A 23,603-nucleotide genomic window follows, 5' to 3' on the forward strand; every position below is an offset into this window, starting at 1 on the left:
TGAGGAGAGTGCTGAGCACCAGGACCTGGTTGGGGTGTAGTGCTCTGTCTCCCCCTCTCCCACATGAAACTGGTCCCATCTCATGATGGACTTGCAGTTTGCAGAGTGCTCCCCTGGGAAATCAGTGGGAGGCTGGTGGGTGTGCTGGCGATGCAGCGCTGGTGGGCCAGGTCACACTGGGAACTGCGGGGTCCACTAGAGCTTAAAGTCTGTGACTCAGGAGATGCTGATTTTGCTTTACAGCTTTCTGTAACTCCAGTCATCTCTGTCCCAAACCGGAGAGGACCTCATTTCCTGCTCAGTGCTCTGCCAACCACAAGGTCTTTTCATAAGGCTGCCAGGGGTGCCTGGCTGCGGGAAGGACAGTCAGTGTTTGTCACCAGGGAATGAGCTGGCATCATAGCTCTGATCTGAGTCAACAACCTGGCTAGCCCTGAGCATGACTTCATAAATCATGGTATCTAATTGAAAGGCACATGCTTATATCTACAGTGTTGTTCAAAAAGAATGCAAAAAATAAAATAAAATGCAACAAACAGATCTTTTCTCCCCACTAGGCTATTAATTAGTCACCTGATTGTTTCAATTTACATTATTTCATGCAGAGTGAAAAAGGGAAAACATAAAACCATCTTGTATAGCCGTAACAAAAACACAAATGAAAAAATTCATCTCCTAATGAGAGGCTTAACCCTTTTCTAACACATCCTTAATAATAGGAAAACAATCTTTAAGTGTTTTTAATTTAAATTGTTTTCATGTTTAATTCGAAATTGCTAAATAATATTATCATGCATCTATGTATCTATTTAGCATTGAGGCGTATGATATTTCAAAGCAATTGAACCAGTCTTGAAAGGAGAAAGAGTCCTGTACTGTGTCTGTATTCACTTTTTTTTTTTTAATGTTAGTTAACATACATATGCTGGACTGACTTTTTCTCATCCTTCCAGCAGAAATGAAAAATAAATCTGGAACAAAAGATCAGTAATGTGCTTTTTTGCTTTTCATACCCAAATCTCTTGCTTTATTTTTTCACCCACAGGGTCTGCGTGATCTCCTCCCATGAGAGGCAACTCAGCAGCTCGGTCTCCTCTGCCATCTCAGCACTGCCAGTGGAAAAGCCCAGGAGGAGCAGAGCAGTGGCTGAGCAACAATTTGAATATTCATATTTAACCCTTCGAACAACAGAAGATACGTCAGAACCATGTGTGAGACAAAATGCCATTAAAGTTTCAATCATTAAATCTCTGTTTAGCTGTACTCCAGAAATGAGCAGTTCATAACAAATGGGAAATACTGATTGACAGTTTGCCATCAGGAGCCCTTAAGTAGGATTTTTCCAGCTATAATGCAGTGTACTCTTCAGTGCTCCCTCTTGCGAGATGCTATTTCAAGTATAGAAGCATGAGGAAAATTTACATAAAAGCTTTGTATATAATACATGATTGCTACAAAATTAAGAAGCACCAGTTTTCCCCTTATTGTTTTAGAAATGAAGAGTGCACTTTGTTTTCTTGTTTACTTAGTGTGCTCTGTGATCCCTTGATGTGTTTCAAGTGTTTTCTGTCAGCATCACGAGACCTTGCTTACCTGCTAAATCTTATGTGTGAAATGATTAGTGTTCAAAGTGCCTGAAAAAAACAACAGTAATGATGTCTGACAACTTTTGGGGTTTTTTTGCTTTTTCCTCTTAAATAATATTTCATGGTACATTAAATAGGTTATGCAGTCTCTTCTTAAGAGCCCAAAGCAATATATTGCTGCATACTTAATGTTTCATCAGGCAGATAGTTTTCAAGAGGAAAAAAGACAAATGCAGCGTAGAATCTCCCTGAGCCTTTTCTCAGTTTGTTCTCAATTCAATAAGGAATGGCAGTAATTTGGAGAAAGATACAGAAAGAAAAATAAATATTATTTGACAATAAACCTCTTAGTGTGTCATTTGCGATCACTGGCAGATACTAGAAATGCTACTCGTTAAATCCACTGAGCATTATTTTTTCAGAAGCTGAAATGTTTTTAGCCAAACTGCTTTCTTGGTGTTCACATTGAATATACCAGTTAGAGCCAGAGCAGCCCAAGGAGAGAAGCAAACAATTAAAACATTTACGTATTTGATTCTTGAGAGATATCCCTACGAGGTAGATTTTAACATTTTTTTTCTTCTTAATTTTTTTTTTTTTCAGTAGGAAGGATAAGCTTGGAGTGCCCAGTCACCGTGGTAACTGCCAGAAAAATTCTCCTGAAGTTTGAAGAGGTCAGCTAACGGGGTCAACAACTCTGGCCTCTCTCTGAGCTGGGCCTGGCAGGCTCCATCCTGCGGTTGGGGTGTTAGCACAGGCTGAGCCCTGGGAGGTGGACCATTCCAGCTCTGATATAAATTTTTTGAGTCAGTTCACGGCCTGGACTCTCCAGGTGGCCTCCAAAATCGATTGTGACCTTGTGACCCTGTCTAACGGAGGCATAGCATCCAACCTAAGTAAGGATTTAGCCAGGAACGACAGCTTTCCACTGAGTGTTATTGGGGACAGTACAAACAGTTTGGGAAGCAAGGAGGTAGGTATGAGGAGTAGAGGTCATTAAAAGCATATTAAAAAACTATTTTAAGAATCCTTGTTAGTTGAAAGTTTTTATTTGCAGTAACCATTCCTTAAGTAAACCCTTCTGGAAACTATTTTATCCTTCCCTAACAATATTGTATCAAGTACTTCAGTGCATTAATATATGAAAAATTAATACTTTACATATTCCAAAACAAATGAATATTTTATTTACCTCTGGATTTTGAGCTTGCAAATGAAGCTGACTGATGTGTGTTAAACTAGATGTCTATAAAGTATGTTTTTTTTCCTTAATATCATAAAAACTAGGAGACTGCTTAATAAAGTGGACTATTTATTTCTGGTAGTAATTTCCCTAATATGTGCATTCTTTTAAGATTCAAAATTCTCTTAATCCAAGTAATTTTATTTTTAAAATAGGAAATTAAGTAACCTCCAGAATATAGTGTGGAATGAAAGTGTGAGAGTTTCACAGAGCTTTCCTTTACAGGTTTGCAATACAAATAGACAAGCCACAAATTTGATTATGTAATTTCGTAGGAAAAAAAAAATTGATCATGCTAAGATCATATTTATAGAGAATGTGATAATTTTTCCTCTAGGATTTTAAGCAATAAACTATGTGGGGGAGGGAGAAGCTTTTGCAGACCTCTGATTTTTTTATCAAATCTAGAAGCTTGCCCTTCTGAGCAAGTGGATTTGCTCTTGTGTTTTGTTCCCACTCCTACAAACCCTCACGCATTGCTCACATGAGTAGTTGCTGGTCACCATATGAGTAAGTGGAACTACACTGAGGAGCAGTCTCCCAGTTGGAAAGTGCTCTCAAAATTTAAGTGACTTTAAAACTGCTCTGAAGGAAGAAAATTGTTTCAGTATTTGTTCCCAGTCTTGGAAAAGTTGTGTGAACTTGCCCAAACACTTCTTGCCCAAACACTTCTTGTGCCTCGCAGGAGAGGGCCTGGCTCTGATGTCCCTCTTCCAGTCACTTCCCTTTTGAGCAGTTCCCCCAAGGCTGGAGGGGCTGCACAGATGGGTCTATGAAACACAGTTCAGGAAGAGCATCTGCACTATGGGCTAAATATCATTGTACTGCTGAGAAGTCCCACATGTTACAACAGCAAGAGTATCTGACATTTACTTGCAGTTAACACCTTGCTCTGCAGAAGATCCCTCCAAATCCATGGATGTCTGTTGGCCAAGGTCCTACCTCTCATAGGGTTGGCGTAATCTGCTCCAGTGGGGTTGTTTGAAGATTAAGAGGAATAAGAATAGGGGCTGAATTGTGCCATAAAATAATTTAGGACCAACACCTGCACATGCAGATATCAGTGGTGACACTATTTAATTCTACCCTGAATGCTAATCATAGTTTTGTGTTGTCAGTGGTTTTTAACAGAGCTCTGTTGAAAACAATTTATTGCCATTAGGAAGCGTGTTGATTCAGGGGAGTGCCTTGTGTGACTGAGACTGGCATAATCGAACCTACAGCCCTCAGTAAGGAACAGCACATTTTCTTGTTTTCAAGAAAAAACATTTAAAAATAGGACTGTGAATAGCTGGAAGATGAATCTTCAGTATTTCAAAAAGTATCTGCAGAATTTTTAACAGATTTTTTAAAAATATACCATCTTTGTAATGTCAACATTCGGTGACCAAGTTCTACCTGACAAACAGAGGATCACTTCTAAAACAGATGATACAACTATTCCACTGGAATTTTGAATGAAAATTACCCCAAATTTGCCCCAAAGCATCTGTCTTGGAATGAGGAACTGTTGGCAGAGGCGACAATGAGGAGACCTCAAGAGATTGGACTTGCTGTGATTCTTCAGTGTTGACTTTTTGTAGGTCCTATGGAATGTATTATCATCTGCAAATCTACAAACATCACTTGAAAGAGGTCCTGGACTTGCATGTTTTGTATCTCTTCACAGTGTTCAGCTGTTCACCCACATCCAGGGGTGGTAGCAGTAGCTGCAGTGGGACAATTGTTCTTCCTCTTCCACGTCAGCGCAGTGAAGTGTTCACTCAGCTTCATTTGATTCCTTGCAATACTTTCTGAAGAGCAGGCTAGTTTAGTTTCAGTGGAGTGATGTATATGAATGGGCTTAAGGCAGTGCTAGAGATAAACAGTCAGAATTACCAAAGTCCGTGGTGGTTCCCAGCCCCTATCCTATGGATCACTGGTAATCCATGAGGCCGTGGCAAGTTTGCTGCGGGTGGTCTGTGAAATTGTATTAAATAGTAATCATAGTTCATAGTCTTCTATTAAAATTTTTATGAGAAGAATATGTGACAATTTGCAAGAGAATCTGTGATCAAAGAGTAATGTACTAGCCTGAAAGCTCAGAGGATATTTGCTGTACAGGAACAGATCTCAGCCCATGGGCCATGAGGCATTAGAAGGCATTTTGTTAATGTTTTCAGATTAAATGCATGCCCAATTAAATTAATGCATTTTATTACCCCTGCAAGCAAGCAAAACAGCAACAAAAAAAATCGACTTCAAAATAAAACGAAGAAAATAGAAGTAATAAATGGACGTTGAAGCCTTGGCCTGGTTTGTGTTTGCTGGTGTCTAAACTCCCCGTTTCCCAGCACTTCACAGAGATGGAGAAGCACTGCTGTAGAAAGGAGCATGTTGCCATAGCCCAGATCAGGGCTGGCAAAGGTCTGTGTGTTCTGGAGGAAGCAGGGAGAGCAAGGGAGCGCTGGGACTTACAGGTGTGCTGGCAAAACATCCTGAACAAATGCTGCACTTCCTTCTCCTTTTACTTCTTCCTCTCTGCCTTGGGTGTGTGTGGCTGCTATCCAGAGGAAGAGCCAAACTAATTCTGATGCTTTTTCCTATTCTGGGTGGACTAAGTCAGAGAAGCACTTGCAGAAGCGTTAGTGAAAGGGTTACAATATATGTTGATACCTTAGGAACTATAGGAAGTTCTTAATCCTTCCCTGCCTACAGGACTGTCATTTATAGACTCGCTATTGTCTCATCTTTTATAAGGATGTTTCCTTACATTATGGTTCCAAGAGCAACCAGACTTTGCCATTGTTCACAGCTATTTCTGTTTGTGGCTTAATGCACATCTAGTATTCTGTTTATGCTTTCACTGCTCTCCTACGCAGCAGACTGTACCTACACCCCTGCTTAGGTGACATCACTCTCAAAACACTCATTTCTGTGTTTCTTCTTTTTTTCCCATGATTTGTCAGTGCATGTTGATTTTGCATTAACCTAGTTTACTACAGGTAACATGATAAAGCACATGGAACTTTATGCATTTGTTTAGTAATTTCATGTTCAGTTCTTATTTGATAAATTTGCTTATAAAAAAGCTTTTATATGCTGTTTTTCTACGAGGTTGAATCCTTTTTATAAAAAAAACCAACCAAAACCTCTTACTATATAACAAGAATGAATTCAGCCATGAGCAGACGAAATGGAAGCATAGATTATTTTGGATGTAAAAAATTTAGCTTGAGGTTACTGGTCGTTTAATTACAGGATTTTTTTGTTGCTATTCATACAGACATGCATTGTTTTGTGCTTTGATTTATGTCCAGATCAGCCCTCTTCAGAACCCCATTTCTGGCAATCTCAGCAACACGTGGGGGTCTGGCAGCTTCTGCAAACATTGCCATCTTCCCTCCCTGCTCCTTCTGCACTGTTACACCAGCTCCACAGCCTGTCATTTCTCAGGAGCCCTTAATGATGCCTTTCCTCCATCATCTGCCCCACGGCTCTTCCAGAATCAGATGCTTTTGTCAAAGTTTTTCAAGCCAGTCTAGAAATAGATACTGAAATAAAGGTAGGTGATCTGGTGGTGGGGTGACGTTCTGTCACTGCCTTCCTGCCCTGCATCAGCAGAGTACAGACCATCTCCTGAGCTCAGCATAAAATAAGAATAATAATAAGAACTTTGCAAAGTGCTTTTATATCCCTGAAAGATTTGATGCAAATTAAAACCCACCTAGGTTTTGTCAAACCTAACTCTACCCAACACTTCACCTTCTCCACTGCTGTCTTTTAGCTGCTGAAGACTTGCTGATAAGCCTTTTAGAGTCAGGCTTCTGTGTCATGCCTTGCATAAAGTGACATTTGGGCTTTTAAACTACTCTTGTGTTTGTAACACACATAGCAGCACTGGTATATTTTTTTTTTTCCACATGCATCCTCACTTTGCAGAATAAAAACCCCAACCCTGAACAAACTACAAACAGCCTGATGATGCGCGGTGTGGAGTGCCCGGTAACCTTTGTGTGCTCCAGGCAGAGCTCAGCTTTGTCGTGGTCATTAGTGGGCCAGCACACATTGAAATGTGTGATCTATTCCTTCCTGAGCCCCAGCGATGCCTTGCTTAGCAGATCCTCTCGCTGGTGAGTTGCTCTTGTAATTTCCAGTTATGTAACTCATCTCATTTTGTGAATATGTGAATTTAACAGCTGTCAGTGTCAGCAGCGGCTGCGAGGGGTGTGTGCCTTTTTTTTTTTTTTTTTTTTTTTTTTTTTGGCAAGCTGGCATTACTCATCAGTCTCATGGTAGTTTTGTTTGAAAAATGCTTGTGTTAGAAAAAGTGGATTTATCAGCTCAGCACTGTATGGTGCTAGCATGCAGCTCAACAAAAGACAAGTGCTCATTTCAGTAACGCTTGCAGCATTTCATGGGGGCCCCAAATAGGCTGAACAAGGCTTCTCTGGCAGCTAACCCCAAGTACAGTGGGAAACTATTAAAGTGGCAGTGTCACTGCCTGGAAAAGGGATTCAGTTTTGTTCCATCATTTATTGCTGCCTTTTTTTTTTTTTTAAGTAAAGACTATTAACTGCATTAGAAATTTCCCTGATATTGGAGAAAAGAAGAGACCTAACTGAAAATATACTGCTAGAAGTGATTTTTTTCTCATAGTTTCTTGGAGTGTAGACCAAACTGTCAGTCTGTCCTTCCCAAAGTGGGTCTTTTTTATGCGGAAAAATAAGATGCTTGCAGCTTTTTCAAGTAATATTACAAAGTCAGTGGTGCTGCAGCTTTTCAAGGAGAACTCATTCTATCTTCAAATCAGTTTGTTTTCAGAATGATTTGCTGCACTTACACTTTCTTTTGTAGCTGCTCTTCCAGAATGCAAATATAACCTGGAGAGTTTTCTGTATTTAATTGAACGCGTGAGGTGGTTAAAAACATGTTTTAAAAGCAGTATTACATACTGCAAATGTGTCAAACCCTTTGTTCACATTTATTTAAAACAAATGTATTTTTCAGTATTTATTTATTTATTCTCTCTGTTTACAGTCCACACAGATGGTAAAGATAAACCAGTGAGCTTCATTTTTTCTGAAATATACTCTTACATTTTTAGGTTCTCACACACTGGCAAGATGCTATAAACCCCACGTGACAAAGATCAGAGGGAAATACTTATCTGAAGAAATCTTTGTCATTAGATGTGTTGTAAGTTTTATAAAAGGTTCAATTTCATGAAATGCAAATTCTAGCCTAATTGTTCCTCTGCAAGCCTTTACAGTCTCTGAGGTGCATAGTTAATCTGCTACCCGCCTCTACTCGGAGGGTCAGAGCCGGGTGAAACATGTCTTCACACACCAGTTACATCTGTGTTTAACTTTTTTTTTTTTTTTTTGCTTGTTTACCATAACTTGCATCCAGACAAATGTATTTGAACATGCACACCTTTAAGGCTGCACAAGGGCCAAACGCATCCCTCCTGTGGGGACAGCCACCCTCAGATACGTTTCTGTGTGTCCACCTCCCACATGTAGGTGTGCTCCAGATGCTGCTGTGGCTGGATGGGAGGAATGGGTGGATGCAGCTCCCATCTCGTCCATCTGCTGTTTCACCGTGGGGAGAGGTGGCTACAGTGAAGTGTCTGCTCTCTGAAAGGACAGAGGTTTGAAGTTATCGGCTCCTTAGATTTGTAGAGACTACAAACTTAAATGCACTCTGGCATTATGTGGTGTCTGCACACACACTGTGCAGCCCCTGTAGCCTCCACATCCCTGCCCCAGTGTCCTGCAGCATCCCATGGGCATACACGAAGCAGCCACCTCTGGACACCAAGAGCTCACTGTGATTAACCTGCTGGCTTTCAAGCACGTGTGAAGACAGCACTGTGGTAGCAGGTAAGATGTTTGTATTTCAGATTGGTACTCAGAAAACTGGATACTTGCTACAGTGTTTCTATAACATGGAAAATTGAAGACCCTTGGTCTCTAGTCAGGCCAGGTACAGATGACATACCAAAATGATGCTTCAGGGAAGCAGGAAAGACATTCAGTTCCTACTCCCTTGACTGGACTAAATTTGAAAGCTATGGAGAGGCAGCAAGAGCAAACTGGCAATCCAGGGTTTGGGGGCATGGAAACTCTTGAAGCCCTTCCATCACTGGCACTCCAGTGACCTCTATCTTGTTCCCATCCAGGGTAAAGCTGTGCAGAGACTGCTCACTGCTCTCCTGGGGCTATTAGTGAGTAATATTTCCTTCCAGACTCACTGTACCCTCACATTTGTAGCTCATCCTCTGGCACCCGGCAGAGCAGTCAGGGCCAGATACAGCACAAGCCCTGGTGTGTGTAACTAAAAAATGCAGTTGGAAAAGCCAAGAGAAGGTTATATCAGTGACTGTGTAAAGTCGAGGGCTGGCTGTTTTGGCGTGGAGAGCAGGTACTGAACTACCGCAGAAAAGTTGTGATCTTTGACTTGAGTGACAGAGGAATGGGGGACTGGGATGTCTCAGCCCAAACTCCTTAAGACTTGGCTTGACGGGCGAGATCTTGAACACAGCCAGAGCTTATGACATTAAAGGCTTTATAAAAGCAACAGTGCCAGTTTAAAATGAACCTCCAGCATTACTCGCAGCCCCAGCAGGTGTAATGTGATCCAGGTAGCCCAAACCAGCGAGTAAACAAACTGCTGCTTTCTGAACGAGTTGCACTAGAGAAACACTTCTAACTGGGAATTACAGTGGGTAATTGCTATCTGCTGCTATTGAGAGACTGGTAAGAATGGACAGGATCCTATGACTCTAATTCTTCTTATTCCACACAGGTTTTTCTCTCCCTACCTAAAATGAGGTAGGGAAAAAAATGTAGGGAAGAGTTTTCCTAGTAAGCCTGTAAAGTTTAGTAGGATTGGGCCTGAATTAGCTCCTTGAACTTCAGTGGGGTCTGTTGCTGGGTTTCCCTAAGCCAGAGAAAACAATCCTACTGCTTCCAAACTGCCAAGCCAGCCAGCAGCATTTAATATTGTCCCCAAAGAAGCTGCTTCACTGCTGTTCTGTTGGGTTCCTGGTCCCATTTCCAGTGAGCAGTATTAACTTAGGGCTTTTTACTTGGCTATGACACTGGCCATTTTTTAATCCTTCAATGCCACCTCTTAAGCCTTCCAGCTATGGGGAATTCATCCTCCACAGACAGCCCTACTGTACAGACGAGCTGAACAGAGGCTGAATGCACCATTTTAGATCCTCTAGGTGTAACTGCCTGGCTCCCTATCTGGGAGAAGTGCATAAAACTAAAAAAAGGTACACATGTCCAAGTAGAGTCTGGACTTTGACAAGTATTATGGGCTTGGCAGGCTTTAAGACTCACTGCAGAGTCCTTGGAGACTGTGAGTACTCTACACCGAGGTCCCAGCAGTCCAGCTCTGCTCCAGCACTTCTGCCTCCCAGCCTGGGTCCCATCCTTTCCCAGACAGCCTCCCCCCCTCCCCATGCCCACACTCCAGTTATTCGTGAGTTATGATAACATATAAGCGGCTTAGAGAATTCTTATCGGAATAAGTTGAACACAATGCAACATTTAACTCTTAATGACAGCCACCTCTGACTGTGAGTGACATGTTATAAATTATGTTTGAACTGGATTTTTTTTTTCAGAGGCAGATATTCCCTCTGCCACCCAGTCAGCCCTGTAACGTTGCACTTGTGGCCTTAATCCCACTTGGATGTGTGCCCTGCTGCCTCCACTTTCCGTCACTTGGGTACTTTAGTATTCTTGAACAAGTGAACAATCTTTGTTTCTGTACCTTATTAGGCCAAAGACCATAGCAGCTAGCGATGGCATCAGCAGGCCCTGCAGGCAGGATTCTCTGCAGACACAGCCAACCTCCAACAAACCCCTTTTTATCCTCCTGTTTCTAGGAAGAATTATGATGGTGGTGCCCTGCTGTTGATCAGTCAAATCTGTGGTAGGCCTAGAGATAAGTCCTGTAAGTGTGGTGTACTGTAAAACAGCGGCTCCCATTCATTAGTAGCTTGTGTGTAATAAACCACCCAAAGGAGGGGGGTGGGGAGGGAGAGGGACGAGCAGCTGCAGTATGCAGGAACAAACAACACAACTCATTCTTGGGAGCCAAAACTTTCTAATTTGCTGCTGAGCTGCTGGGAGCACTCAAATTCTTTCTGATAATACGCTCGTGCCCTCAGTGTCTCTCCTCCTGTTTCCCAAGTCCTGCTCTCCCGAGGTCCCTGAGTCTGGGATAGTTTCACTCTGAACCCAAAACACAGAGGGTAGCTGAGCGGGGAGGAGGGGAACACATCAGCTGCCCAGTGTTTGCAGACTCCAGCGTAAGAAAACCGTGGACTCAGAGACAAGTCATTCTCCCGGGGAATGGCTGTTGCACGTATCTGCTTGTGCAGTGAGTAAACAAAGCATCACATGGGCTGTAGAGCAAGCAGGAGACATGGAGCAAACCCATGGGTATCTGGGCATGGAGGAGGACAGTGTCTCAGATGTTCTTACTGATTTAGAGCCCGTTGGAATATTCAGGAACCTCTATCTCCCAAGAGGTAAAAACCCTGACTAAACTCAAATCAGTAACAGCTGAAAAATTATTTGGCTTAATCTGTACTGTTTTTTTCACAAGTTCTTGTAAATATTTATAGCTTGTAGGCATGTGAATTTAAATGGAGTCTGCTAAATATAATGTAAGATGTTACATGTGTTGAGACATCAGTAGTTCCTAATATTTGCATAGCTGTGGATTCATCGGTGCTTTCGGATCTCAGCCTTGGACCCTCCAACTGCCTGTTGGACATTTCAGACCAGGATTTGAAAATATTGCATGTTGCACAACTGCTTTTATAGACCAGGCCTTTGTGCTAATGTTTGTATTATCACAGGAAAATAAAATTATTTTCAGATAGATGCTGCTCTGGAGGACTGCTGTACCCTTGCAGGAGATGACAGTGACTGCTTTTTCACAGTGATGTACCAGGCTGTGACGGTGCTTGGATGTCTCCTAACATTTGTATAGACAAGGGCTACTTTAATGGCAAATTCAGGCTTGGGCCAAACTGCAAGAACGCTTTATGTAGACAAGGCAAAATTGCAGATTTGAGAGTTTCCGCCTTCCTAGAGGAGATCCATCTCTCTGCTCTCTGGGAGGAGCTGTGCTGTGAGTTGCCCAAGTTTTAAGCTGTGAAATGAGAGGTGCTTCTGCCAGGCTGCTGCTTGGTAAAGTTACCCAGTGGGGTGAGATGAAAACACCCTGAAGAGCCCTCACATGCATGCACAAAATAGTGTTAACTGAGCCTGGGCACATCTTCTGAAAGTTCAGGTGGTACCGTTGAGGTAGTTCTTAATGTGGCATTTTGGTATTTTTAACAAAGTCAAAGTAATTTGGCACTATGATTTTCCTTCCCCAAACTTAGGTAGGTAGGCAGGCAAGTGGATAGCTTTATAATAAAAATTGTCTGCTCAGTACCCATTTCCAATGTGGATCCTAATCTCATTATTCTGTTTCCTGGATTTTCAGCTAGAATTGCAACAAGGAACATTTTATAGCAATCTCCCCATGACTTTTCAAAGAAAATTGCAAAGGTAACACCTCTGGTAATTGCTGTACTGTATAAGTAAATGAGGGAACCCCCACCTGGAAAACTCCAGCACTGGTCAGACTGATTTGCTCCCCTGAGAGCTGGCAGCACACAACAGGTACCCACCTACCTGTGGTCATGTTGTCAGCAGGCTTGAAGTTATAGATGAGACCAGCAAATTGAGTGAATGTGCTGGGTCAATATGAAATCAGCAGAGGGAGGTTTTTCTGAGGGTTTGAGCCCCATCTCCAGCACAAGCAAAGCCATGTAATCCTTTCCTTTGCAATTAGAGCTGAAAAATAGCCCCGGGGCCAGAGCACTCACACAAGGAGCAATTAGACAAGCTAGACACTGGGAAAAGCTAAAAATAGTAAATAATCTGCCTCCACAAAAATACCTTGAGTTATTAGAAAAGGACATTTTATGAATTTCCCAGGAATCACTTACTGCTTTAATGTGTTCACAGTGTTCTGCCCAGGAGGGCTATATTCCAACTGCTGTTTGACAGAGGTAAACATGAGTAACACGACTCTCTTCTTACATTTGAGACACTGAAAACCCTTGAGTAAGTCCTGAGACTTTCATACCTAACCAACTAAAATTGGGGAAAAGGAACGGATTCATATTGAACTGAGAAAAAATATACCTTAGTGCTCTTTTAAGAGAAGTCTAACTAGTTTGGGGGTAAAAATTACTTGTTTTTTGGTTCTTTAATAGCTCAACCCACTTTTCTTTGAAAAAGAATGTATGAGTCAGTGATATTCATCCATTAGCTGAATCCAAACTATTATAAGGATGGCAACTGCTGAGCTATTTTGCAGCACTCCTGACCTGGATGAAATGTAAAAACAAAAAACCTAATCACAGCAGAACATTTTTAGTCCTTTACAGGGACTACATATGATGCTATTTAATTAAGAATGCTCTAAAAGGATGCTTTGACTGTTTCTGATTAAGCTTCTGATGCAGGTCTCAAAAATGTTAACAAAACTCAGACCGGAGTGTTGCAAGCAAAAATTCAGAATTAGCTGTTTGCTAATACATGTAAGAAAGGGGTTACAGGTTGCTATGATGGATTGTTTTGGGGTTTTTTTTTTGGTGGTGACTTTTGTAATATTGTTGAAAAATATTGTGAACAGTAAATCATGTTCTGTTCTGTCTTTCCTATCTGTAGGAGATAATTCAAGAGGAAAAAAAACCTGCATAAAATGAAACAGTCAGTTGTGAGCATCTGTGTGCACACACGTGTGTGTGCTTGTACCACTGCTGGCACGCTTGTTTTCAAGTGGAGGTCGGTGATGGATGACTTAACATCAACTTTCAGTGCATGGCACTGTTTCTGTGTGGTGTCTGCTGCTTCTTTCCCGAACTGCTCTTTCCCATCCCAAGCAAGCGTAACGTGCTGCTGAGCTGTCAGCACCCCACCAGCCTCGTGACGGGGATGCGATACTGGAATTCCAGGAGCTTTTCCCCGCTGCTGACTCGGAGCAGAAGCGACTGTGGTGGTGAAGGGGCTGCATGGGGGCCAGATGGGTTCTTGGGGTGCTGGATGGCAGTGGGAGACATCGGTGGCCCTGGAGTTCCTGCAGGTGTTGGACACCCGAGGGGTCTCTGGCAAAGCCAAATCCGTGTCTGTCATGTGCATCCAGGCATGTGAGCGCAGGGGGTGTTTGCTCGTTGGGGCACGTGGTGACAGGGGCTGGGGAGGGCAGCTCTGGGGCTGCTCTGGGTGTTGGAATGCTGAGATCCATCCCATCCCTTCGGTTCTGCACAGTCCCCCGGCCTGTGAGAAACTGTGCAAAAAGTTTCTTATCAACGTGAATTTAATACGCTTTCAGACTTGACAACCTCCTTTTAAATGAAAACATTTATGCTGAGCAAAAGGCATGTTTGCCTCTCCAAATAAATGGAATTATGGTTCCAAGATCTGACTTAATCCTGAAGTTCTTACAGTGCACAGTAAGTAGAAAAGAAAGAGGATTGCTTGGAAGAGCAAGGGTTAGCAGGATCAGGCTCCATTTTACATCTTCTTGCTCATTTTCCTTCTGGTATTTAATATACCTTTCTTAGAACTCCCACTGGCTATTTATAACAAAGTCAAAGTAGTTTCACTTCTATTACCTAATGGCAAACAAACTAATAATTGAAAATAATGAGGGATGGTACAGAGAGTGCCCATCCAGCTTTCTTGATAGAAAATTTTGAGGACTGTTAAACAAACCAAAAATGATGTTCTTCCAGATATATTTTATCATAAAGTCATGTCCTTTTAAAATTAATTTCAGGACATTTCTCAAATGCATCATAACAATTTGTTCTTTTTCTACACTGTTTTTTTTTTTTTTGTGTAACTCTATTTAAAATCTGCATTTATATTTCAAAGGATTTAAGGGAAGATGTTTACAAAGTAATGATGCCATTTGTATTTGTTAGACTTCTAAAAATGGAATTTCTAATCAGAAAACATTAAAATACTTTTGTAGTACTTTTTGTGTGGTTTTATGACATTTATATATTTTCAGTTATGATTTCGGTACCTGAACTCATGTAACCAAGCTAATTAGGAAAGCAGGATCAAAAGTTTTGTGGTTCCTCCATCCAAGTGAATCTGTTCTTTAGCCCCACTGCTGGTCTAAGTACTCTCTGAATTCAATGCCTTGGATTTATTTTTGTTTTTCTGCTGAAGCCCTGAAGTACCTGAATTACAGTTGGTAGATTTCACACACAGGACAGCTAAAGCTGAAAGAAGTCTGGGCAAGAAGACAGGTCTGTTTAGTAGATATAGTCAAACGAGACTCTAACAAAGACTAAAATGAAGATTGAATGAAATTTATTGTGGCAAAGTTTCCTTTGTGGACTGCAAAAAATATCTGCAGAGAACTGGAGAAAAAAAATTGTAGGCTTCATTTTAAAGCTGAACTCTCTTTTGTGGGAAAATAAATAAATAAATAAATCCTCCTGAAAGATGAGACTTAGTGTTTCGTGTGCAAAGAAGATACCTGTCTGGTACTTTGTACACTGAGACCCTCTGAGGGGTACAGTGACAAAAATTGGGCCCAGCCATTGACACGGTCAGTGTTAGAGACCAAGGGGAAGCTTTGCTTCTTCCTTCTGTCCAGGCTGAGCTTTCATGGGAGTCCAGTAATGGGGACTATCTGCAATCTTCTGCTGCTTGCACCTCCCTGTCCCCTCAGCCCTCCCAGCACCTTCCCCATCCCTCTCTCCGTCCAACAGAACAAGGGAATGGCTTTCTGTCAGCTCAGCCCACAGACCTGGCCTGGTGCAGGGTCAGAGCAGCAATGACCTGACTGGGGCTGCCACCTGCTGAAGCCCCGTGGGGACCCCAGAACACCCTCTGGGGCTGTTTGGGAAGACTCAGCTGGTGAAACCCATCATTGCCACTGAGGCTGGGTGGGCACTGGTGGTGTGCACCAGCCCATGTCCTGCCTGAACCTTCCTACCCACACACCTGGGGTGTTCTTAGGCAAACATTGCTTTTCGAAACAAATGTATCGGCTGTGGTGCCTGTTTTTTGCGCCCAAGGGCAAGCTGAGCCAGAACTCTTGGGATTTCCAAACTGAATCCCCACCCTGTTTGCAGGGTCTGGCTCTTGCTGCTGTAATTCTGAAGCGAAACGAACAGTCTGTGGTCATAAAATAAAGCAGTGTTTTAACATTTTCCCACTGAAAATTTTCAAAAGCAACATTTAGATTAAAAAAAAAAAAGTTTTTTTCCTGAGAGAGATGTAGCATGAAATATTTTATCCCGTTCCAGATCGAACCCAGCTCACTTTATCTTTTTAGATTCAAATTTAAACCAGTTTCTATTCAAAGTTTTTAAAGGGACATACACAACGTCTTTCTTCAGCGTGACATTTGAGTCTCACCCCCTACCAGGAGGGATACCTTAACCTCCCTGTTGCTGAAAAGAGTAGAGAGAGAAAAATAGCTTGATTTTGTACATCGCTTCACATGGTCACTTGTTACTACTTGGAGTAAAGTGAGTTCATTGTAACTCCTCTGCTTTGTGTTTCACCTTCAGTTTGTGTGGGACTTTCTGTAGCTGTACAAACATGGACAGAGGAAAAATGAAAAAGTGAGGAAACGTTTGCCCTCAGAAAAATCACTGTGCGGATTATATTGACTATATGGACTAGACACAGGGGGCTAAGTGAAAAGAAGATTGTTTTGTAGGTGATTTTGGGGACCATCACGTTATTAATGTCTCCCCAAAAAAATTAAAAAGTCAAGCTAAACCATCCCTATAAACTATCCCCAGTGTAACTGTACTACGAACTGTTTTTGCAGAAACTGCTTTAAACACAGCTCTGAAATTGATGTGGATATATCTGAGCATGTCTTTCTTTTAAGTTTTTAAAAGCAGAAATCAAGGAAGATTTTTTTATTTGTTTGTTTTGTGACAGGGGAACAGACCACAGCTATGCAAAACAAATACATTATTAAAGTGTTCCCTACATATCTCCGTATCTTTCTCAAGCCATTCCAACCAAAAGCTTTTGTAAGCATGTGGGGGCAGCACTGACCTTTTAATTCTGTTTATATGATGACTAGAAAAAAGAAATCCCTGGTCGAGGAAGGCCTGAACTCGTAGGAGTCGCCTCAAGATGCTTTAAGCAACTCTAGCTTGAGGTGTCTCTGCAGGCAGCCAGCCCTCCCTGTGAGGCTGTCCCTGGTTTAAGTGAGACACAAATACACAAACACTTGTTCCAACAGTCCTAAGAGATGGACAGTGCTGAGGTTCTGCACCTGTGAGCACTTATACATGGCTCAAAATCTCGTCAGATGCAGCTTTGCATGTGCCAGCAGTGGAGCCCAGCACCGAGCCTGGTGGTTGAGCTGTGGTTCTTTGGGTGCTGCTCTCACTGAGCTGAGGTGCTTGAGGGAGTCCTCACTGGATCCAGAGCAACCTGTGAGGCTGCCCCACGCTGATGGCAGGTCCTGCCCAACAGTGGCTCAAGGCTGACAGCACCGAGGTTCACAGGCTGGATATTTTGGAAGCACTCTCTGCTGCATCAGCCTCCCTCCTTGCCACCAGCTCTCTCCCCACTGTGCCATGCCAGGCAAACGGGACCCAGAGAAGCAGTTGTGTGTGCAGGGTGGGAGCTGCTCCCCTGGCAGGGGCACGGCTCAGGGACCAGAGCTGAGCACTGGGAGTGTTCAATGGAGTGGCTGCAGCACGGCTGGTCTCCAGCTTCCCTTGCTCTGGGGCAGCGACTCATCCCACTCCACAACTCACACTGGGGTTTGAGTTCACTTTCAGATGGTTTTGTTCCCCAAAGCAGATTCTTTGGGAGCCCCTCCTCCAAGGGACCCATCCATGGAGGGTGAGGATGCAGAGTTAATGCCCAGCAGCAAAGGAAAAAGGTAAAAGAAGACCTTGCACCTGTGACATGAGAGATTGCAAGGCAGCCATGGGCAGGCAGGAGTGGGGCCATGTTGGTGTCTGTCCCTACAAGCCTAACAGCAGCTTTCAGTACATATAACCTTTTTCTTCCTTTTTTTTTTTCATTTTAATTTTTTCTTTTTTTTATTCCTTAGCCACTTGCTGTCACGTCACTGCACAAAGAATGACAACACTTCCCCAGAGCTGTGATCCTGTGTGGTGTTGACTCCGTGGATGGAGCCAGCCAGTGCCCACTGCTGCCATCACTGCCGGGGGAATTAAGGGCATTTCACAGCTTTCAGGCACAGGAACAAATTGTGAACTGTAGTGTTGCATCCATGTGTGAACACACAGACACACAGACACACACACACATAGAATCCTGCCAACAGCTGATGCTTCACCCTAATCACTCTTATAAATGCCTCTAATTAGACTTATAAATACCTTTAACTTTCCTACAGGGAACAAAATGTCCAACAGGCTTAATGTAAACTCGGGAGGAAAAAAAAGAGTTAAAAAGATGAGTAAAAGCTATTTTTAAGCCTGGCAATTCCTACGCCGGCACTACAGAACCCGAAATTGCAGAGCCCCCGACCCCCGTAGCCCCCCAGGCTGCTGGGGGGGCAGCGTGGGCAGAGCGGGGGGAGCGGCGGGGAGGGGCTGCAGCTCCCGGCCTTTGTAGCCGGAGGGGGAACATCGGGACCCTGCGGAGAGGGAACACAGAAACCCTCCCGGCGGCGAGAAATGGGCCCAGACAAAAGCCCGTTACATGGTTGCAAATCACCCCACTGCTGTTATTTTATTTACCGCTGTCTGCGGGAGGATTGTTTGCTCTTGCAAAATTTTAAGCTTTTCCCCCCCAGGACCTCCCCCTTATCCTTCCTTTTTTCCTCCTTGCCTCGCAGCAGTGGTCACTGGTACCACAGTGCCACATACAGACCGAACCCATCTGCGCTCCCGGGCCGGGGGGGCTGCGGTTGAGCCTCCCACCATCCGCCCCCACCGCCCTGGGCGCTGTTTTGATGGAAAAATAAACCTATTTCCCGGGAAACAGCCCATGGGCGGCTCATTTTGATGTCGGGGTGAGGAGTACAGCCCAGCCAAGCCACCCTGTGTGTTTGCTGCTGACAGGCACAGGCACTCGCTCCCCCATGGTGTTCCCTGCTGTGACAGTAAAAACTTCCATTGATTATCAGAAAACTTTTTTTTCATTAATCTTTTTCAATGGATTTTTTTTTTTTTTTTTTTTTTTTTAGGAACAGAGAAACAAAGGCCTTCGGAGCATTACATTTACTTTGGGAAATAAACTTCCCTTTCAGTGGCTCTGCAGGTCCAGGGAGTCCCACTCATCTTCCCCATCCTATTCAGGCAGGTGAAGCTTAGGACTTCTGGATTTTAAACAATGTGGTGAATGTGAGTCCTTGGTAAAAACAACCTGTGGTTTCTATGCTTTGCAAGGACACTAATATGGACTGGGATTATATGCTGGTAGTTCCCCCACATTCAAGTTTAGGATCTGTAAAACACCTTTTGGATATTAGCTGCTGTGTGCATGAAATCATTGTCAGCAGAGGGAGGGAGAAGGAAAGAAGGAGCTATGTTCTTGTGGGGAAGAAATGAGTCCTGGCCTCAATGTAAACATTTTATTTGTGGTGGGTGGTGTTTTGGGCATGAGAGGACCCCAGTGAGATCCAGCTGCCCCTGCTCCGTAATTCCCTCACAGCCAGGAGCTAAGTTCTCCCTCCTCTGCAAGGTATTTACAAGGGGGTTGAACAGGTAATTAGCGCCCAAACCAGGCTGCGGGAAACCCTCCTGGTCATCCCGCCCTGCACAGGCAGTGAGCAGGAGGGCTGATTTTTGACGGCTGATTGACTCTGAACAAAGGCCCCAAACAGCACCGAGTGCCCGACTCAGGGATGGTAACTTTAGAGCCAATGGGCTCCTTTCCCATCAGTTTAATGCAGTGTTATTTTTTTCCAAGCTGATAACATTTTAAACATATTGCAAGACAGAGCTTTCCTGGGAAGCAGGGAAACCCTCGAAATTGCTATAAAAGAAACTTCTGTGGTAAGGAAACTCATCCTGTGAATTCACCTGTTGCCAGCCAAAGAGAAATGTTCGGTGTTTTATTTCAATCAAGAATTTGCCGCGTATCTGGTGCTTTATCTAACCTCACTCTTTGGAAGATCTGATGTCATGCTTGGCAGAGCTCTTGGGTCCAGGCTGCTTTGTTATGCCGCGCTCTACAAGCTTTAACATTTTAGACTGGTGGTACTGAGGGAATAAAAACATAGCCTGAAATCCTCACAGAATGGACAAGGTGTATTTCATGTGGCCCAAACAAATCCTGAATTTTTTATCAGAAGTTTATGTACACACTTGATGTTGTTGAAAAAAGTAAGCCCCATGACATGTTTTTTATAAACAAAGTCTCAGAAATGTTCAGCATATCTGTGGCTATCAGGAGATCTTTTCTGGCCACGGCCAGCAATTAGATCACCTGCATGTCCTCCTCTGCAGGTGCAGAAATCCAACAAACCCTGCATTACCAGTCATCAGCTGAGGAAGTTTGCCATGGTGCTATTAGTATAAACTTTTGCTGTATCCTCAGTGTTGATTTAAACTCTATCAACTCAATGCAGTTCTGCTGAAGTTTGAGCAATCCAGCTACTTCAGGTGGAACACAAGTGTAGAGGATGTCAGACAGAGCCATTTGCTGCACAGAAGGAGGTTTGTGCCTCACCCCCCCATTTTTATCAAGCCTTGTTTACTGGCCTTCATTTTTTAACTTTATACAGAGATGTTCTGTAGCAAACTTCTATGGGGAGTCTCAGCTCTTCAGTTTCTGTTCAAGGCCATTAACTACATGGACCAACATCTGCAGTCTTGACCACTTTCTTCAGCCCACTGCACTTAAGGAGTTCACTCAGGTGGGGTGGGGTTGGTGCTGAAACACTTGCCTGTGCTTTGACCATCCTTTTTCATATTCCTTCATCTTAGTCTGTTTTTTGCAAATGTGGGGTGTTGAACTGAAGCTTTTAGGGCTGCCCTTTTTCTCAGGTGTTGGCAGCTCCCAGTGAAGGTGCAACATCAGCTGGCTGTGGACATAACCTCTGACATAGCAGCTGGAGCCACTTACACTCTGTTTGTCACAGCACTAGTGTTGCCCATATACAAAACAAATTTAGGAGTACTGCAATTCACTGGTCAATGGGGGCATGGTCCAGTTAGAATCTCTAATTTTGGGTGATAACATCTTGAGCACAAGAGTAGGATTTTGTTCTTATGATGTTAATTGTTAAGCCTCACTGTTGAGTGCATCAGCTAATGCTGCAAACAGGAACTCACCCTAATGCAATAGGTTCCACCTGTGGCTTTTATTAGACTATTTATACCACCTGCTTGCTTGTAGTCACTCAGTGTGGGTCTGGTTGGTGCTCGACAGTTGCTGCTTCTTCTCTAGGTAAGGATTTTTGCTTTTATTGCTATTTATTTGGCTTTTCTTATAATTTGTAAGCTATGTTGTTGTTTTTCTGGAGAACAGGAAAAAAAATCTCTGCTCTAGGAGAAGGATGGGTAAATTCTTTTTGTTAAGAGAGGGTTTGTTTGTTTAATATTGCTGTAAGTGCACTCTGTGTGTAACCTGCAAATATGTCTAAATCTGGTAGTGTTTTTTTCTTGAAAAAGTTAAGTTTAATGTAAAAGTTCACGATAAGGTTGAAAAAAATTAGTACCTTTAGTTTCAAATGGTGGAAAAGTTAATTCTGTACTCAGAAAATGTGTGTTTCATCTGGGATAGCAGTGCTGTGTCATAGCTGTAAGTGGAATAAAATGAAGTTTGTTGGTTTTATAGTAAATAATTTTTAACTGCTGTAGTGCATCTTGCCGAGTAGAGAAGTGTAATGGTGGCCTGTGTCAGGACTGAAATGGTGAACGTTTTTATGAGTCCAAGGAATATTCTGAAAAATAACATGAAGAGTAAGTTAATTTTGTTAAAATAAGAACAACGTAAGGAGCTGTGGTCTGGTCCCTCTGTAGAAGGTAGAGCCTCTTAGTGCTAAGTAAGGTATGGATGGTAAGAGAAGGTTGTGGTGCCCGTCAAAAATCCTGGGTCAGGATTATATTGACAGAAAATGTCAATAGGTTAATAACCTTCAGCTTTTTTGTCTACTGGCTTGTGCGGTTAAGGAATGTTTTCCAGCTTTCTCTTTTTGCCTGGGGTTGGAGACATGCACTTTATCACTTGTACCTTAGAAACACCTGTAACTGCAGGAATGAGGTTTTTAAAGGCCACCCCAAATACCTGTGAGATTTCTAACGGCACCTGGGGTTCCTGCTTGGAGCAACAGAAGGGAGCTGAGGGTACAGGGCTCAGCAAGGACACACAGCACCAGGAGCACCAGCATGAGTGTCCTCCTGGATCGTGTCCCTTCCCAGCACCAAGGGCTTGAAGCACTGCTCATGGCTGGGCTTCAGTGGAGACATGGGAAATGGGGGAAACTGAGGATCAGAGGGCAGGGTTTGGTTTCTGTCTCCAAAGGGGATTTTTGTAGCAAGGTGGGAGAAAGCAACTTCTCTTTCTGACTGTCCTATGTAAGTTCTTTCGTGCTGTGGATCAGGCAGCCTCACCATCCTGTGAGTCCCCTGTACATCCTCCCATTGCATCTAAAAGCACTTTGCAGAAGAGGAGAGGGAGGGATGATGATTGTTGGTGACGAACCAGGGATCACAGAGCCGGAACTTCAGAATAAACGATGGTGGTATCTGTGTGAATATTTAAGGATTGTCTGTTGGTTTTCAGCTGGGTACAGGGAGGGCAATTGCCACAGAAATCTTTGAGTGTCTGCAAACACAGCCTTAAACTACTAAAAGTGTGTCATCTATTTAATCACTTTCTGGTCTACTCATACTTCCCTTCCCCCCCTGCCTTGTCAGGATTATATCAAATATAGTTGTCTTTCTTTTCCAGCATCAAGGAATAAACTAAAGAAAAAGAGTCGTGTGCTGTGTACAAATGGCTTTTGGCTCTTTATTTGTGGGGAACTTCCCTTTACTAATTTCTGTGGTGACTTTAATGATGACTAATTTGAGGTTATAACAAAATGCAGTTATTACTGTGCTAAGAGTTCAGGAAATAAATTAGAAAAAACATTTAACTCACAGGAAGGTTTTAAACATCTTGTTGAAAGCTGCTGGACTTGGGCTCCCAGATATCTCTCTGCAGAGCACACTTTAGCTTTGGACCTACCTTTAAAGACTTTAAATAGCTTGAGACTTGTAGTTTGCCACAGGAGCTTAGAGCAAATTCATGTTACTAGGTTTTAAACCCTGAGCTGGTGTACAAGAGCCCTGCTCAGGAAGGTAAGGAAAGGTGTAACAAGGTCATTTTGAACCACATACATTCAGGCTGTACCTTTTAAAGTCAATTCTAAATTTAATTGAAAGCTGAGGGCAAGGGAGGCAAGGTAGCACCAATGTACTGACTTATTTTGAAGCATGTGAGGAGCTGTGCCATTGAATGCTTGATGTGCTGCAATACTAATAAAATGGCACTGGGTGAGTTAGCAGGAAGAGGGATGGGGTAGATGAAGGATGAGTTTTGGGGTGGTGTGTAGTGTTGTCCATCTGTGCAGGCTCTCCCTGGAGTCTGTTGATTTCTCAAGCTGATGTCAGCAGGTGAATATGTGAATGATGGCGATGAAGTTGCCTGTTTAACCAAAACCTACAGCAGAATTTTGTAGGGGATTTACTGTGCTGGCAAAGTGATGGATGATGGCTGTTTGAAAATGGAACTGGAAAAGGCAGTAAT

At 43.0% G+C, this 23,603-nt stretch overlaps 1 protein-coding gene across 6 annotated transcripts in view; it reads left to right on the plus strand.

Annotated features, from left to right (window-relative positions):
• LOC135419504 (uncharacterized) overlaps window positions 1-14,873 on the plus strand; it is a 280,805-nt gene extending 265,932 nt beyond the window's left edge. Inside the window, exons 6-9 of one of the 6 annotated variants that reach the window (XR_010433024.1) lie at window positions 1,046-1,211; window positions 2,190-2,559; window positions 6,129-12,953; window positions 13,563-14,873. Coding sequence is in view for 1 of the 6 variants with exons in the window: in XM_064665930.1 (XP_064522000.1) it covers window positions 1,046-1,056 (11 nt within the window). In the remaining 5 variants the exon portion in view is untranslated. Of the gene's footprint in view, window positions 1-275; window positions 458-1,045; window positions 1,930-2,189; window positions 12,954-13,562 lie in introns of those variants that run through there. The other 5 variants (XR_010433025.1, XR_010433028.1, XR_010433027.1 and 2 more) reach the window with 5 other exon arrangements.
• Window positions 14,874-23,603: the final 8,730 nt, after the last annotated feature.

This window comes from Pseudopipra pipra, chromosome 10, assembly GCF_036250125.1.
Source record: "Pseudopipra pipra isolate bDixPip1 chromosome 10, bDixPip1.hap1, whole genome shotgun sequence".
NCBI lineage: Eukaryota > Metazoa > Chordata > Aves > Passeriformes > Pipridae > Pseudopipra > Pseudopipra pipra.